The 16178-nt window shown below is 39.8% G+C and overlaps 3 protein-coding genes across 3 annotated transcripts in view; 1 reads left to right on the forward strand and 2 right to left on the reverse strand.

The window, feature by feature from the left end:
- spag1a (sperm associated antigen 1a) overlaps positions 1-7235 on the reverse strand; it is a 14278-nt gene extending 7043 nt beyond the window's left edge. The window contains exons 1-4 of the mRNA XM_046418354.1: positions 5966-7235; positions 4311-4410; positions 3325-3477; positions 2146-2303 (exon numbers count right to left, since the gene is read on the reverse strand). Of these exons, the coding sequence (XP_046274310.1) occupies positions 2146-2303; positions 3325-3477; positions 4311-4410; positions 5966-6287 (733 nt within the window). The 5' untranslated portion in view covers positions 6288-7235. The remainder of the gene's footprint in view (positions 1-2145; positions 2304-3324; positions 3478-4310; positions 4411-5965) is intronic.
- A 129-nt stretch (positions 7236-7364) lies between these two features.
- polr2k (RNA polymerase II, I and III subunit K) lies at positions 7365-8668 on the reverse strand. Its single transcript, XM_046418359.1, has 4 exons — positions 8554-8668; positions 8265-8333; positions 7736-7828; positions 7365-7584 (listed from the first exon to the last, which is right to left on the reverse strand). Exons 2-4 carry the CDS (start codon positions 8323-8325, stop codon positions 7562-7564), a joined length of 177 nt encoding a protein of 58 aa, XP_046274315.1. The 5' UTR covers positions 8326-8333; positions 8554-8668; the 3' UTR covers positions 7365-7561.
- Positions 8669-8841: 173 nt separating this feature from the next.
- On the forward strand, positions 8842-16128 carry stk3 (serine/threonine kinase 3 (STE20 homolog, yeast)). Its single transcript, XM_046418353.1, has 11 exons — positions 8842-9051; positions 9772-9852; positions 10065-10193; positions 10455-10569; positions 11104-11268; positions 11441-11608; positions 11792-11929; positions 12092-12217; positions 12331-12535; positions 12737-12930; positions 13127-16128. Exons 1-11 carry the CDS (start codon positions 9029-9031, stop codon positions 13283-13285), a joined length of 1503 nt encoding a protein of 500 aa, XP_046274309.1. The 5' UTR covers positions 8842-9028; the 3' UTR covers positions 13286-16128.
- The last annotated feature ends 50 nt before the right edge of the window (positions 16129-16178 follow it).

Genomic DNA, 16178 nt, shown 5'->3' on the forward strand with positions numbered 1-16178 from the left:
TTCCTCCGGCTGAGAAGTCGATACATGCCACTTTGTGACTGCAATGCCTGTCTTCAGTCAGACCTTTTATGCCAAAAACTGCTCTGTAGCCGAGAAACTAAAAGGCACCAGTATTCTGGATCAATCACCTCCGCAGCTGATCAAACATGCTTTAATGTAACAAACTGCAAACTGAAGAAAGAGGAAACTGGTTGTGAAATTAATAAACATATTCATCTAACATAATATACGTGCACTGTATATATATAAATTTTATCAGAATTTTTCTAAAGATGACAAAGAAGAAAAAAATAAAATACTACTATTAAAACCGTTAGCGCTGTCGCCTCATAGCAAGAGGGTTCCAGGTTCGAATCCCGGTCTGGGCCCTTCTATGTGGAGTTTGCATGTTCTCCCTGTGCCTGCGTGGGTTTTCTCCGGGTACTCCGGCTTCCTCCCACAATACCAAAAACATGCACATTAGGTTAACTGGCTACTCTAAATTGCCCCTAGGTGTGAGTGTGAGAGTGTGTGGTTGTCTGTCTTTGTGTGTTGGCCCTGCGATTGACAGGCGACCAGTCCAGGGTGTACCCCGCCTCTCGCCTATAGTCAGCTGGGATAGGCTCCAGCTCCCCCATGACCCTGATGGATAAGCGGTATAGAAAATGGATGGATGGATATTAAAACCAAAACAATGATCTGTTATTAATTAATTGTGATAATTTGCCTGTTTGTGGACAATAAAACCATGTGCAATCAGGCTAAAGCGATGGGAGAACAAGAGTTCTTATGAGCATCAGGAGAATAAGCTCATTTTAAACATCAGCAACATCTCACCCACAGTGCAGCAGTTAATGTTTATTTTTAAAGCACAATAATCCTTCACGTCAGCTTTACACAGCAGAGTGAGGTACAGAAACAAACACAGGCCTTCCTTCAGTGCAATTTTATAAACAGTGAGTCAAAACGTATTTTGAATTTGAATCATTCAGAGGGAATCACAAAACAGTAGGCTTAAATGTTGTGCAGATGAATGAACACATCGGGTCACATCAGTAAAGGGAAGTTCTTCTGTTTCAATCTCAGACAAACCACAGAAACAAGTTTACGAATCAAGTATATAAAGAAAACCAGCATCTTCTGATCAGAAGCAAAGTGAAAGTGAGTTGACCTAAAACTGCTGGAGGCTGCTTGTGGTAGGAGTAGGAGTCCTGAACGAGAGTCAGTATCCCTTTGTGACCAGGTGTGACTGACAGGTGGAGAGAGTGATGGTTAAAATTATACTGAATATAAGATTCTCCAGCTGAGGAGATGCAATTTAAAAAGTGTGCATCTTACTCACAAATCAACATGTATTTCACCGACTTGTTGGTTCCTGGTTGCAAACTGAATTCAGTGAGGCAAAACAAATTGGCTCTTCAAGCTGTTCACTTAGAACCAAGAGCTGCAGTTGGTTGGTATCTTTTATCTTTTAAAAAGCAGAAATCTGCTGCGACAAAACAAGATTTTACCAATAAACACAAAGTGCTAAACACTGAAGTTGAATGAGTTCCCATCTGTTTCCCCCAGCTGACAGCAGCAGGCATTAGCTGGATTCTGTCTATGTGTTTGAGTGTGTGTGGTGTCTGTCAGCTGCTTTGAATCCTGTGTATCAAAACTGCATACAGTACTTACAAATAAAGTACACTCCATGTATCCAAATATATGAGAATAAATATAAGATACAAGTGGTCTGTGTGAGCAGGAGCAGCATACAAGAAACCTGACCTGGATTGTTCCATTACAGCAGCACTACACTCTATGTGGATCGCCTTTTCCTCTGCATTATTGATAATTCACCCAGACACACACACACACACACCCACAGCAGGACTGCCTTCATCACTGCTCAGCATACACACACTGACATTCACCGACTGACTTCTGCTGCTGCTTTATGTGCTTTACCACCCACAATTCATCTGGCTAGCTATTTAAAAAAAAACAAAGCAAAACAATTTTCTGGTTAGGAAGAAAAAAAAACATTAAGGTGCCAGATTCATTTTATGTAAAGATAATGTGTTTTCATTTGTGTGAATAGTTTAGGGGGAAAACTGTGAGGTTATACCCTTAGCACACGTTTGGGTTTGACATACGCCTCACAAAGAGTAAGGAGGTGTCACTGACCTTCCTCCTGTGCAGCTCTGGCAGCTCGGGCTCGAGCCACTTCGGCGCTGACCGGTTTCTCTCTGTGTTGCTGCTGGACTGACAGGGGGACAATGGGAATTTCAGGAAGCTTCTCTCTCCACGCAGGTCCGTCCTGCTCAATAAGCATCTTGGTGATCCTGGCAGGAGACGCAGAGAGTACAACATACAGTATGAGCACAAAATGTGTTTTGGAATTTGCTAGATTAATGTTGCAACAGGTTTCATGGGATCCCATATGATACAGAGAGAAAACTGAGGCAGCTAAATGAAATTCAGCCATCCACACCTGTGCTTTTCCTGTTCTAACTTGTCAAAATGTCCTCTGTGAAAAAGGGCTATGAAACATGTCTAAGATCTACTCTACATATCACTTCTGAGCCTGTTTGAGTCTTTAATGTATTCACACTGAAAAAGTCACAAATAAAGTAAAACTGAGTGTGGATTGCTAGTAAAACAACTCCAGAAACACCACATAGAATGAAGAAATGCATTCTGGGAAATACATTGCTGTCTCTTTGTGAAGTTTTGCTTCTAAATTGAACAGTTTTATTGATGTTAGGCACCACTAGAATAAATCATTGCCCATTTTACAAAAAATGTCTTGTATACTAACTTACTTACTTATACAATAATGATTACATACTCGTCGTGGTGCTGAATGTGTCAACTTGTGGCAGGTGAGTCTGCCTTTCACACCAGCCTCACAACTGACACACGTTTCTTGCAAGCAGTCTGACCGGCGGTCCTCTAACGCAACTCAGGATCCCAATCAAATAACACAATAGCTGAGTCCAGGTGGAGCTTGTTCTTCAGAGTTCAGAGGCCGCATAAAAATGTGCAAACTGGCCTTGAAGGCATATGATTAGTAGTCTCTTCAACCCTCATAAAGCACAACATACCAAATATAATGCACGGCATGCTGGGGAAAGTTTGTAAAATGATGAACATGGCACCCGAGTACTTCTTACTTTTGATCCTGTAAAGTCATAAAAAGAACGGTGTCTAATCTTTCAACAAAAACAGGATAAAAATTATTTGTCTTCAACACTTCTGTAAACGCTAACCTTGAAACCTCAAGATTTCTTGACAATTTTTGAGATTTTACAGAAACCACATCAAGAGGCTACAATATGTTGTGTTTTGCCACTTTCAGCTGACCTGTGGACGCTGTCGTGAGCTGCCTGCACTCCGTTGTCTATCTGCAGAACGGTCTTGTAATCCACGTAGGCCTTTCTGTAGCGTTCCAGTGACTCATAGGCCATAGCTCTGCGTAGCAGGGGCTTCAAGGAGTAGGGCTGCAGCTCCAAAGCCCTAAGAGGATCAGAGAGATGCTCAGACAGAGGATCAAAATGTCTACACCTGCACACCGTCGCAGGTTTAACTGGGCTGATCTGTAGCTCTCCATTCATAGACATGTGAGTATTTTACCACAGACTGAGAGATTCCTGCAGCCTCCTGACACCACAGTCATGCAGCATGTTTAGATTGTCTAAGGTTCAACTAAAGGTCAAACTAAAGCTAAAAAAAAAACATGAAGAGATTATATGAAAAAACACAAGCTTCATGGAAAAGCTGACATGAAATAATAATGTATGCAGCTAAAAGTAGCAAAACTAGAAACTAACTTAAAAATGATTGCAAGTGTTGTGCCTGCACGAAAACCGATAAATCTCCTCAAGTGATGTCACTTGAGTCAGCAACGGTTGGAGCTGAAGACTACAAGTGTAATGTGTAACAAAAACAATCTGTGGGTGTGGAGTTAGAAAGAAGTGAGCTTAGCAGACCTCGCTAACCTGCTCTTCATCTCTGCTTGAAGGTAGCAGCTTGAGGATACATTAGCCGCTACTAGCATAACGTCCCGAATCTCCAAACAAAACTGTGTGCAGTTGAATTACATAGTGGGCAGGTTTTGACAAGGAAGAAGAATGTGTGGAACAAAAAAGACATTGTCTCTGTTTTGTTGTTGTTTTTTTTTTAATGGCCGTCATGAGCCTGACACTTTCGTAGAAGTGCAATGCTAAATCCGTGGAATCCTCTTTCAAAAATGACAGAAAATATACTGAAATGGTCGCATAAACACAAGGAATATCTGCAAATGATCCCGCACTGACAAAAACACACACATCCACAGAGCTGACACATACTTGGTACAGTCCTGTATGCAGTCTGTACTGTTTCCATCCTTCAGGTAACAGGCTGCTCTGTTGGCGTAGAGAATACTCAGGTCTTCTGGAATATCGACGCCTGTAAGAGGAACATCACACTTATCAGAAAGACGGGACCAGACGCCGAAAGAACAACGCAATCATCTCTGATCTGAGTATAACACCTGTGTGTAAGGACAGGCTAATGCTTCATGTTGAGAGCAGCTCTCTTTATTTTTATTTAACTTTTGCTTTGTTTTGTGGTTGTGTTCCAGACCAAGGAGGAAACAGGAAGTCAGAGACAGCTCAGTTCAAAGTGCCCAGAGCTGCTGAGGGTGGTTAATGGTAGATGAACAAATGGATGTGTCTTCGGTCCCTCTGGTAGAGTCGTTTTCTACTTGTCTCTGTTCACCTCTGAGCCAGCAGTGCATCAGTCATTACGGGCTGCTTCAGTGCCACTTCCACATATGTATCTACATAAACACACATTATCACACATTGTTTTCAGTAGTTTCCTTTGCAGGTCTCTCTGTCTTGTCTGCTATGACATTAAGTCTGGTCTAATCTTTTTAAGCCTGTCTCTAGTGCTGCAGAAAAAGCTATTCCTTGTGCCAGCTATGAGAGTAAAAGTTGGCTGAGTGCTCTTAAAGGTGCAGCATGACATTCAAGCTCACCTAAAAGCCCTGTGGCCTCGTACACGACTCCTGTCTACTGGCAGTGGTGTTGTGTTGTGCCAAAACTTCACCACATTCAGGAATCACTATTAACGGCTCACGTCTCAGCTGCAGTTTTTTTGATGTTCGATCAAAAACTAAGCCACACAGGTGACCGATCTGAAAAGCACCCTGTACCCATCCTGTAGGATGTAGGATGGTGAGTGCTCGCATGTTTATTTGGTAAACAGAGGAAAATGTGCAGTATGACGAGCATGAGAATAACGCATTCAAAATCGACACAGGATACTGTGGACTGTGGAGCCAAACAACACTGACTCAACTTGTATGTGATACCTCACATGAGGCCTAGTAGACAGATGCTAGAAGAGGCTCTCTGTGCCATTGATCTGTTGTTGTTTGAACATTAATGACTTGTTGGCCATCAGACGGTTGCTTTTGAAGCCTTGTATTCATCAATACATTTTTACTCTAAAGATGATTTTAAAACAGGTGTATATAAATAAAATATAAGGCTCTGTATGCAGCAACATTACTACAGTAGTTTTGACTACACTGTTATTTACTAAAGCCGAAACAATTGGTCAGTTACTCAATCAACAGAAAATTAATCAGCATTTTTTAAACAAAATTGCCAGAAATTCAGTTATTCCAGCATCTCAGACTTTTTTTTTTTCTTGGACAAAACGAGCATTTTGTATAAGAGTTTTAGGAAATCATGAATAATTTCTGACATCCAATGGATCAAACCATTAATTTATTCATCCATAATATATATATATATATATATATATATATTGGTTAAGCTGTATGTTGTGAATGTCAGATTTAACAATACTGAATTTCTTGGACTATCCAAGGATAAAATGTGTTTCATAACGTACATTCATCAAGCCAACAAATTTGTCTCTACTTGGATGAAATACCACTCATGAGGTTAATTCTCTAAGGACATACACAAACTGTTCATATGTTCCCCACCTGCTTCAGCACATCCATCAATGGCCTGTGTGTACTTCTCCAAGGCGTCCCCAAACTGGCCATGTTTGAAGAGGTGGTTCCCTTCATTCTTGAGTCGGGCCAGGTGAAGAGGAAGGGCCCCAGCAGGGGCATCCAGGTAACTTGTGTCCACTGCAGGGCTGTTTTCCCGACCATTGGCCACCCCCTTCTCTGGAGCTCTGTGGGTCTGGGGCTTCTCCACCCGGCTTCCACCCTGGCTTTTTGACCCACTGTTAGCTGTGGCCTGATCCGATCTGCCTCCCCCTCCGCCACTGCCTGGGGGTTTCTCCTGCGCGTTCCCCATAGCTGCACTCCCTCTGCAGTGTGTTCGGACTCTTCCTCCCTCTCTGCCTCTCCCTCTCAGCAGATCTGCAGCTACATCTGTGCCTGGCTGGGGATTTCTGTTGGACACGCCCCCTGGATGAGATGTAGTGTGTGACGTCACGGAAGGGGGAAGTGCCACAGCGATGCAGTGCTGCAGTAGGACAGCTCTGATGGGGAGAGCCTCAGATTAGACTTAAGAGCAAGGGGATCTGGTGGCTGCACAAACATACAGACAGAAATATGACAATAATAAATTAAGAAATGGCCAAATAAGATGCAATGCAAACAAAGACTAACAAAAAAGCAGCCAATTTTGTTGATATGTTGTTTTATTCTCTTTTAGAATTTATCAAGTGAAATTACCAAAGATTTGCCTTTCACACCCTCATACATATGAGACTTGCCCCTGTTCTATTTTCTATTTAATTATAAACTGACATGCCAAAAGAGGAAAAGGACATGTAAAAAATAAAATTAATGATGACTGAATCCCATTTAGGGCCAGTTTCAGTGTCCTGGTGTCATGTGCAGGCTCACTGTTAGGCTGTCATGAATTACTGGAGCACTTCAATAAAAACGAGCCATCATTAGCAACACCTGCTCTAATGCCACAAAAATGTCTGCAGTGTAAAAAGAGCATTATTTTGTAATTCATTTTAACACTTTTTGAAAGTAGTGCGAAAATAATAAAAAACCCAATAATGAAATTTGCAGATAAGCGAACATTTTGCAAATCACAAACAGAACTGAATGTAGTTATTTTCTTGTGAATTAATTGAGAATATTAATACTATTTTCATGCCTGTATAGCAAATATAAAAACACCCAAAACTCTTAATTTTGTCACTTTCAACTGGAATAGACCATGAACATCTCAAAGCAGCTCAAAAAAAAAAAAATATAGTGGTTAATGGTTAGTGAGGAAACTTATAAAATCACTAATAGTAAATGAATAGAGGAATGTATACAAGAATTGAGAATTAGCATTTCACAGTTCCTGCTCTAAACATTACAACTGAAAGATAATAAGAAATAAGAAAAAGTGAAAGCAGTCAAGTTCAGTGAAAATCATATTTTTAATAAATCAAATCTTTCATCCATCACTCTTCAGACACTTTTTGTGTCAACATGAAAATTGTGAGTTTTGAGCTGAATTCAGAAATATGGAGTCAGGCCTGGAATTTTATGTATTTACACAGTCATTCACTACAAAAATAGTACAGATAATAAATGAAACTGCAGCTCGCCTCTTCTTCATCTGGCATCAAAAACAACCACTGAAATCAAAGAGTCAAGGAAATGTACATGTCTGTGAACATTTTGAGGAGCTTTGTTTATCTTGGTAAATTGTTAAGTAATGCAGAAATATATTTAACATAGATTAAATCTTTCTAACACACGCATGCACACAAACACGACAAAGGATACATCTCTTTGTTCTCTTCTTATACATGATCCTGTAGCCGCACTCTCTGCATCGGATTGGATCACGGGCCTTGATTTCATTTTCTGTATGGCATTCTGCAAGTAGAGGCAGAAAGAATATTACAGAAAATATCCTTAAATGAGGACTGAAACACAGTTTAAAACGTAACTATGTCATTTTTCATTTCATTCTAAAGTGACTGCACTGACTTGTGGTTGGTTGGGGGTTACATTATATGCCAATGAAAACGTCAGAACAAAATCATATATGTATGTATTGATATATATATATGAATATATACATGAAAAAGGACAGCTTTAAATTATATGTTGCATTTTGCTTCTCGAGGACAAAGCTTTTTAGCTATAGTAAAGAACCGCTGTTCCTGTTTGATTGTGTGAACCATGTGATCGCTGATGTTTGATGATTACAATGTTTAGTTAAAGTAGTACTGAGCAGCAAAAACAAAAGCTGAGGTCAGTAATAATGGCTGTGGTAGCTGACTGTACACAAGAAAAAGCTGCAATGTACCTCCACATATGTAGATCATAGGCTGCTGTTTTGGCGGCTGCAGATCTTTCTGTGAATCCATTTTTGTTTCTATAAGAGACAGAAAGCAATGTTGACTCAATCATATCTCTATCGTTATAGCATGCTAATACAGAAACAGCATGGTGGTGGTACCGGCAGAAATGCCCTAAAACATCACAAATGGTGGTCGTAGTGAACAACTAAAGTCTTTGAGAACGTTCAAAATTAAGTATCAATATAGTAAATACAGAATATACAAAAAGAAAAGATAAAAAATAAGTAATCTCACCGTTTTAACACGCTAACTGTTAGCTGTTTACCCCCCTTTTTCACATTACACACTGTGCACATGCGTACAACCGTCGCCCACCTCAAAGCAAACTGGTTTGTGATTGGTCAGAAGATACTCTGTCATATTTTAAGTATTTTTCCTTTTTGTACGACAGCACCTATAAAGATTAGTGTCTGACAAATTACATTGTACGCAGTAGTGTTTGTGGTTTATTTAATATGAGTTGTTCGTGGTTTATAGGTTTTTAAGGACAGAAGTTGTTAGTTTTTGTTTTGCACTCCTGCCCAACAGGGGACGCTGTGGAAAATGATATACCCAAGATGTCCATCATCTGACGGACACTCAGCTGGCCCTCCACTAGTTTTTGACAACAACGACTCTGTCGACAATGTTCACATCTTGATTTTGGGCCCAAAAACAGCCATAACTTAGAATTACTCTTCTGCCTTTTTATTCTTTGAAGCTATACATCATGGAGCCGTCTGCGCCCAAAAGGTGTGTGTACCTTCGCCTGGTTTAAAACGTGCTTGTAAGCTATGAACGAGCTAGCTAAAAAGCTAACCTAGGCGGCAGCTGTCGGTCAGCTAGTTTGTGCTAATTTAGTTAGCTTTACTGGTTTTCTATCAAACTTTCAAATCAGTTAAAAAGAGTAAACGATTTTAGAGGTTTCTGTTAAAATCTCTGGTGGCTCTCTAGTCTGTTTTGGTGTTAACTCTTCATAAGTCCATTTTAGAGAGCATATTGAACCCTTTTCCCTTTAATAGATTTTGTTAGTCCGAAAAATATTAAAATCGATTAAAAAGATACCATCTCAGTTTTCGATAGTTTTCGGTTTGTCCAACGAACCCCCAATATGTTCAGTTTTATGTGATTTATGTTGATATCGAAAACGAAATTGGAACCAGCAAATGTAAGCATTTTTTCTCGGCGTCTGGATTGAAAGATTAATCGACTATTAAAATTGTCAGTTTTCTTTTACTTGCCTAAATGATTAACAGTAAATTTCGGTACTACATAAGCTTTTTTAAAAAAAATGAACAAATATGTAAATAGTTTGATTTTTTAAAAATATTTTCTAACGCCTTCTTTTGTTTGTATGAGTATATTATTCCCAACATTTCATTAATTCATCTGTGTGTAACCTAATAGTAGGTGCTGGAAACCAGTGTAACCAGTGTTTTTAGTTGTTGAGGTTGATTTGTTCCATTTCTACAGCAAATTGAAAAAGCTGAGTGAGGACAGTTTGACCAAACAACCAGAGGAAGTGTTCGATGTTCTAGAGAAACTCGGTGAAGGGTAAGATGTCTTTATCATAACTAAATTTAATTTCAATTTGTCCTTGACTGAAGATATTTTGAATCCATCAGACACAGCAATCTGTACTTTTTAAGACACACTCCTGTTGTGTATTGTATTAATTTATTAATATATCATTTATAAAAGGTACTTGGGAAATAGAACATAACACGTGACTTACCGTGTGTGTGTGTGTGTGTGTGTGTGTTTAGTTCCTATGGCAGCGTGTTCAAAGCCATCCATAAGGAGTCAGGCCAGGTGGTGGCTATTAAGCAGGTTCCTGTGGAGTCTGATCTACAGGAGATAATCAAGGAGATTTCCATCATGCAACAGTGTGACAGGTTAGGAGAAAACACAGCTTTAACCAAACCTCTGATTTCACTATAAAGATTGGATTAAAACATCCTCTGTTGTCCTCAAAATGTCACATTTGCTTCCACAATTTACTTTGGCTTCCATTCGATGTTTGATTTAGCAGGTACCATTAACTGCTGCAACTCTTAGGCCAACATACTGTAGGCTCTCTCACTTCTGCTGTTTTTGTCATAAACGAAACTTTGTCTTCTCTTTTCATGACCACTCTGCTTGGAATTTCCTCTTAGCCCTTATGTAGTGAAATACTATGGCAGCTACTTCAAGAACACAGACCTGTGGATTGTCATGGAGTACTGTGGAGCTGGCTCTGTCTCTGACATCATCAGACTGCGCAACAAGACAGTGAGTGCTTATAAAGAATTACATGTATGTGCACGTGCATAATTTCTGTACTTCTGTTTTTTAGTCTGGGATTTACAATACGAGACAGGGTTCACTCATTCACACACATTCGCTCACGGGTGGTAGAGGATACCATGCAAGGTGCCACCTGCTCATCAGGAGCGATAACCATTCACACCTACGCTCACACACAGATTGGGGTACAGTGTCTTTCCCAAGCATGCTTCAGGGGCCAGGAATTGAAACTCTGACCCACCAATTTATAAACAACCCACGTTACCTCCTGAGCCACGGCTGATATGAAATGCATTTTTAGATTTGAGTGCCCAGTGGGATACATACACGTGTCTGTAACGCGTTAACTTGGGTCTTATATACTCTCTTACCAAGAATACAGTGGCACAGTTCACTTGTGTTCATCAGTATTCTCCTTGATTCAACAAGCTACAGTAAAACTCTTCTACATTACACAGTCTAGTTTCTTCATTTACTCTTGATTATTTAATGCCTGATTTGTTTTTCTTCTTGCATCAGTTGACAGAGGAGGAGATTGCCACTATCCTGAAGTCGACATTGAAGGGTCTTGAATACCTTCACTTCATGAGGAAGATCCATCGGGACATTAAGGCAGGAAACATCCTCCTCAACACAGAGGGACACGCCAAACTTGCAGACTTTGGAGTTGCTGGACAACTAACGGTAACCTTAGAGCTGCTGTTTGAGAATTTGTACTAGTGACTACAAAGTGAATATTCCCATCAACTGACCGTTTGGAATGTATAATCTTTCACTGATTTTATGAATCCATATGAACAGTTTTGGAAACATCCAGTTCATAATGATGATACCAGTATTATTTTTATCTCTGAAGGACACCATGGCAAAAAGAAACACCGTGATTGGTACTCCATTCTGGATGGCCCCAGAGGTGATCCAGGAGATTGGCTACAACTGTGTGGCTGACATCTGGTCGCTGGGCATCACATCCATCGAGATGGCAGAGGGCAAACCTCCCTATGCTGATATCCATCCCATGAGAGTGAGTTTTAATATGGTTTATCAAAGACGTGGGAGCTTGGACCCTTAGCTCTGAAGCAGGGATTGTTGAAAGGTCTGGATTTGAGGTGCTGAAATTATAAACAGCTGACATGATGTCTCTCTCTGCTTCTTCTTTTCTTTAGTATCCCATCTGACTTTTTCAAACCTCTTTGTGTTCCATTAGGCTATCTTCATGATCCCCACCAACCCTCCTCCAACATTCAGGAAGCCGGAGCTTTGGTCAGATGAGTTCACAGACTTTGTCAAGAAGTGTCTGGTTAAGAATCCAGAGCAGAGAGCAACTGCCACACAGCTCCTACAGGTGAGAGAAAGGAGCTATACAGAAACACACACATGCATACAGATAAAACCCCAAACAAAATAACAAGGATAGTCCATTTGTGTTAACATTGTGTCAGAGAACCAATGAGGCAGTAAATACTACCACAAAACATTCAGCCCTTTTTTTCTTGTGAATTTCCAGCACCCATTTATCAGCCAGGCCAAGCCAGTCACAATCCTGAGAGACCTGATAACTGAGGCCATGGAGATGAAGGCCAAGAGGCAGCAGGAGCAGCAGAGAGAGCTGGAGGAGGAGGATGACAACTCTGTACGTATGCTGAGAGGTCAACAATAAAGTTTGTGCTAAAGCAGCCTCTAGATTCGACTCTGCTAGAAAGCTGCATGTCAAAGCTATATGATCAAATGTCTGGTGTCGTATAGGAGGAGGAGACAGAGGTGGACTCCCACACAATGGTGAAGTCTGGCTCAGAGGGTGCAGGAACCATGCGGGCCACCAGCACCATGAGTGATGGGGCACAGACCATGATTGAGCATGGCAGCACCATGCTTGAGTCAGACCTGGGCACTATGGTAATCAACAGCGATGATGATGAAGAGGAAGAGGAAGACCAGCGGTCCATGAGGAGTGAGCACTCATATGTTGTTAATTCAGTTAAGGAGAGAAAAGTGATCAAATAAGGGTAGTAATTAAGGAGTCTCAAAAAGAATTCGTTTGAAGTAGGATTTTGCTCTTCTTCTTTCAGTATTTATTAAATGTATGCAATTAAAATATTCTGATAGTTGTTTCCGTCTAGAGCTAAAACACAACCCTCTTCCTCCTCCTCAGGGCATGCTACCCCACAGCAGCCGATTCGACCGTCCTTCATGGACTATTTTGACAAGCAGGACTCGAACAAGGCAGCCCAGCAGCAGGAGAACTACAACCACAACCAGCCCCAGGAGCAGCCAGGCTACCACATCCAGTCCAAGAACGTCTTCCCTGACAACTGGAAGGTGCCTCAGGATGGAGACTTTGACTTTGTGAGTAACAATTTCCACGAGCATGTGATGGTAAGGCTGAAATAAGTGGGTTTGACATAAAGGAATATGCACCCGTGCTTCAGTGGTAGAAATAGCAAAAAGGAAGCAGTTCTTAAAATATTATCCACAACAAGACTCTAAATATGACTCATCTCTTCTCCTTTTGTTATCATTCCTTTTGTGTGCGATCACTCAGCTGAAGAACCTAGACTTTGAAGAGCTGCAGATGCGCCTCAGTGCTTTGGATCCCATGATGGAGCGGGAGATTGAGGAGCTCAGGCAGCGATATACCGCCAAAAGGCAGCCCATCCTGGATGCCATGGATGCCAAGAAGAGACGACAACAGAACTTCTGAGTGATCCTCACTGTTGCCGTCTCCCTCAGGTGTCGGTTTCCCAAAGTCGCCATAAACTCTATTCCATTAACTCAGAGGAACAAAGATGACCTTATTGTCTTTGTTGGAAGCCCGCTGCTGTTCTGACCGACTGCTACCTGGCCTATAATTTAAGTTAGATGCTTCTTTTACTGGAAGATGTCCATTTTGGCTCCTGGAATCTACACTCATCTGCCTTGTGTCAACATTATGTCAAGATGCTGTTCCACCATTCCACCATGCTTTCCCATAAATGATGTTTTGGGCTGCATTCAAAGGTTCGTAATTGTACATCTGAAAGTCAAAAAATTCACTTCTCCTTTTCCAAATGCAGAAAACCCTTGGGGAGTCACCACCATCATGTAAAGAAGCTTATGCTCTGGCAGTAGCAGCAGTATAATCACCAGGTCAATGATAAGTGGTCTTTGTTTCCTCAGACTTTCTATTTTCAGTGTAAATATAATGTAGAGCCAAGTTTGGAAAAACCTGCAACAAAAAGCTGTGGAGGCTTTTTCCTTGACCAAAGACAATCAAGGTGGGGTGGATTAAGTTGAGAATGCCTTAAAACATTTGAAAACTGGTTTTCAAAATAAGCAATGTAATAAAACAAGTCATCGGATGATTAAATCATTTTTGTCCCCTGGAGATGACTTGGAAGTGAACTGTGGAAAGCTGCAAGGACGGACAGAAGTGAAATGTAATTATGTGGATGTGAAAAGTTTGTGCATGTTTTCAGTCGTCGGGGGGAAATCTGAGAATTCGAAACAGTAGTCTTAATCATTTATTTAATGTTGTTTTCAAGTATGATTTTCTGGACTTCTTTAAACATCCAGTGTGTACACTCCCTATTGACAGACTCCAGTGTATCCTTGTGCCTCATAACACATCTGTCCCAGCTCTTCTTCAGTTTCTGAGCACACACTTACCCGACACTCGTTGTTAAATCAGAGCATTTCCTTGTCAAACTGATCCAGCATAGTCAAAACCAGAGAATGCACCAAGTATTCCAAGTGTTAAAAAAATAAAATCTGTGATCTTCATACAAGCAGGAACCTTCCCAAATACTGTATGATTTTTTTTTATGTCCATGGAGTCTTTAAAACTCTGTAGATTTAATTTAAGATTGTTGTTTTGTGTAATTCCCAATTTTGATTGGTTAACTCCATATTACAATATGTCTTTGAAACATTTAGATCAGAGCCATCTTATATGTTAAACAGTGAACACAGTTCATCACTTAGTGAACAACACCAAATCAGACCAAAAAAAAAAAAAAAAACTTTTGTAACTTTAGACCAAGAAAGAAAAACACATCAGGATGAGATGAAAGACTTAACGACTAATACTGTATATATAACTGTGGCCTCAGTCACTCATCTAATATCTGAAATTCAGACTAATTTTTAAAATCGCATTAAGATTTTGTCAGCACATTTTCCTGCAGTTTTTTTTTATCTGTTTCAGCAATTGTGTGTGAAAGTCTGCTGCTTTTTGACATTTTTCTGACATGTGCTGTAGGTGTGATGTTATTAATGAAGGACTGAAGATCTACTGTCAATTCATGCTGTTTCTTTGGGACAGAAGTTCAGCCCCAAAGCTGTATTTAGGCTTGTCTTGTTACCATCATTTCAGGAACATTACATAAAAACATTAATATTGGTTGTTATTAGATTCCCAGTTGTCAAAATTGATAGCATTGTTGGCTTCAAAAATCCAGTGTTTGTTTCACAGTTTTGAATGTTTAATTGAAAACTCTTGCAAACATGCCAATGACAAATTTGGTCTCCGCATGAAGGAAACAAACTGCTCTGTTGTGGATGCAGTTTAGTTTTTCCGTGACGTGTTGTAATGACCCATTGAATGAATTCTGATCATCTTTAAGGGCGTATACCATATTTCTGCGGATTGCTGTTACATATGAATGTTAATATGCAGTCTTGATGGTGTGGTTCAGTCCACACTTACTGCATATTAAATGATTATTTTATTAATACCATAATCTAAAAACAGACCTGTTACACTTTCTCATATCTCATTTGATGGACAATGTGACCTAAATGAGCTGGCTTAATGAACACCTGAGTGCAAATTTCAGTTCACTACTATCTTGCTGTTGAATGACCATGCCTTTATGTTTGTTTTTTGTTTGATTGGTTGTCTTTTTTTTTTTTTTCCTCCTGCCCACAGGTGAACCTCTTCTGTCACAGAAATCATTATCATTCTTGCCCTGAATTATTTTCAGAAATTAGTTCTGTGGTGCAACTTGCATACAAGCATTCCCACTTTTATTTATTAAATGTGTTTAAATCGTTTTCTTTTTGTGACACTGGTTTAAACGTGTTAGATGATTTTTGCTGTTGATATTTTTGCACCTTGTCATATATGTGTGGCTTGATTTCTGCGCGTTTTAGACTATGCATGTTTATAATTCTGTTTGCTATTTAGTGGAATGCTATTGAATTAACTACACAGTTTAAAAGTACTGCTAATGTGGAAGCTGGAGTTTCAGCTTTAACAAAACTATTTGTTCTATACAATTTTATGTTATTTTATTTTTTGTTTAAAAAAAGCCCCATTTAAAATGACATGGAGGAGAATCTGCAATAATGTGTATAGTTATCTGAAATCACTTTTTGATATACAGCTTTATGATTTTGTTTCCATTTATTTCACTGTCATTACCACAATATGATGACTTGAGGGTGTAGAGTGGAATGTAAGCATTTATGTTTGAACCACTTAATTTATTATCTTTTGTTTGTAATACCTTATAAAGTTTTGAAAAGGTGCAAGGAATAATAAAAGTTACTTATAGCTAACCATAACAGCAGTGGAATGTTTTTATCCTACAAAGAACATTATGAAACGGGGACTT

This window comes from Scatophagus argus, chromosome 17, assembly GCF_020382885.2.
Source record: "Scatophagus argus isolate fScaArg1 chromosome 17, fScaArg1.pri, whole genome shotgun sequence".
NCBI classification, from domain to species: domain Eukaryota; kingdom Metazoa; phylum Chordata; class Actinopteri; family Scatophagidae; genus Scatophagus; species Scatophagus argus.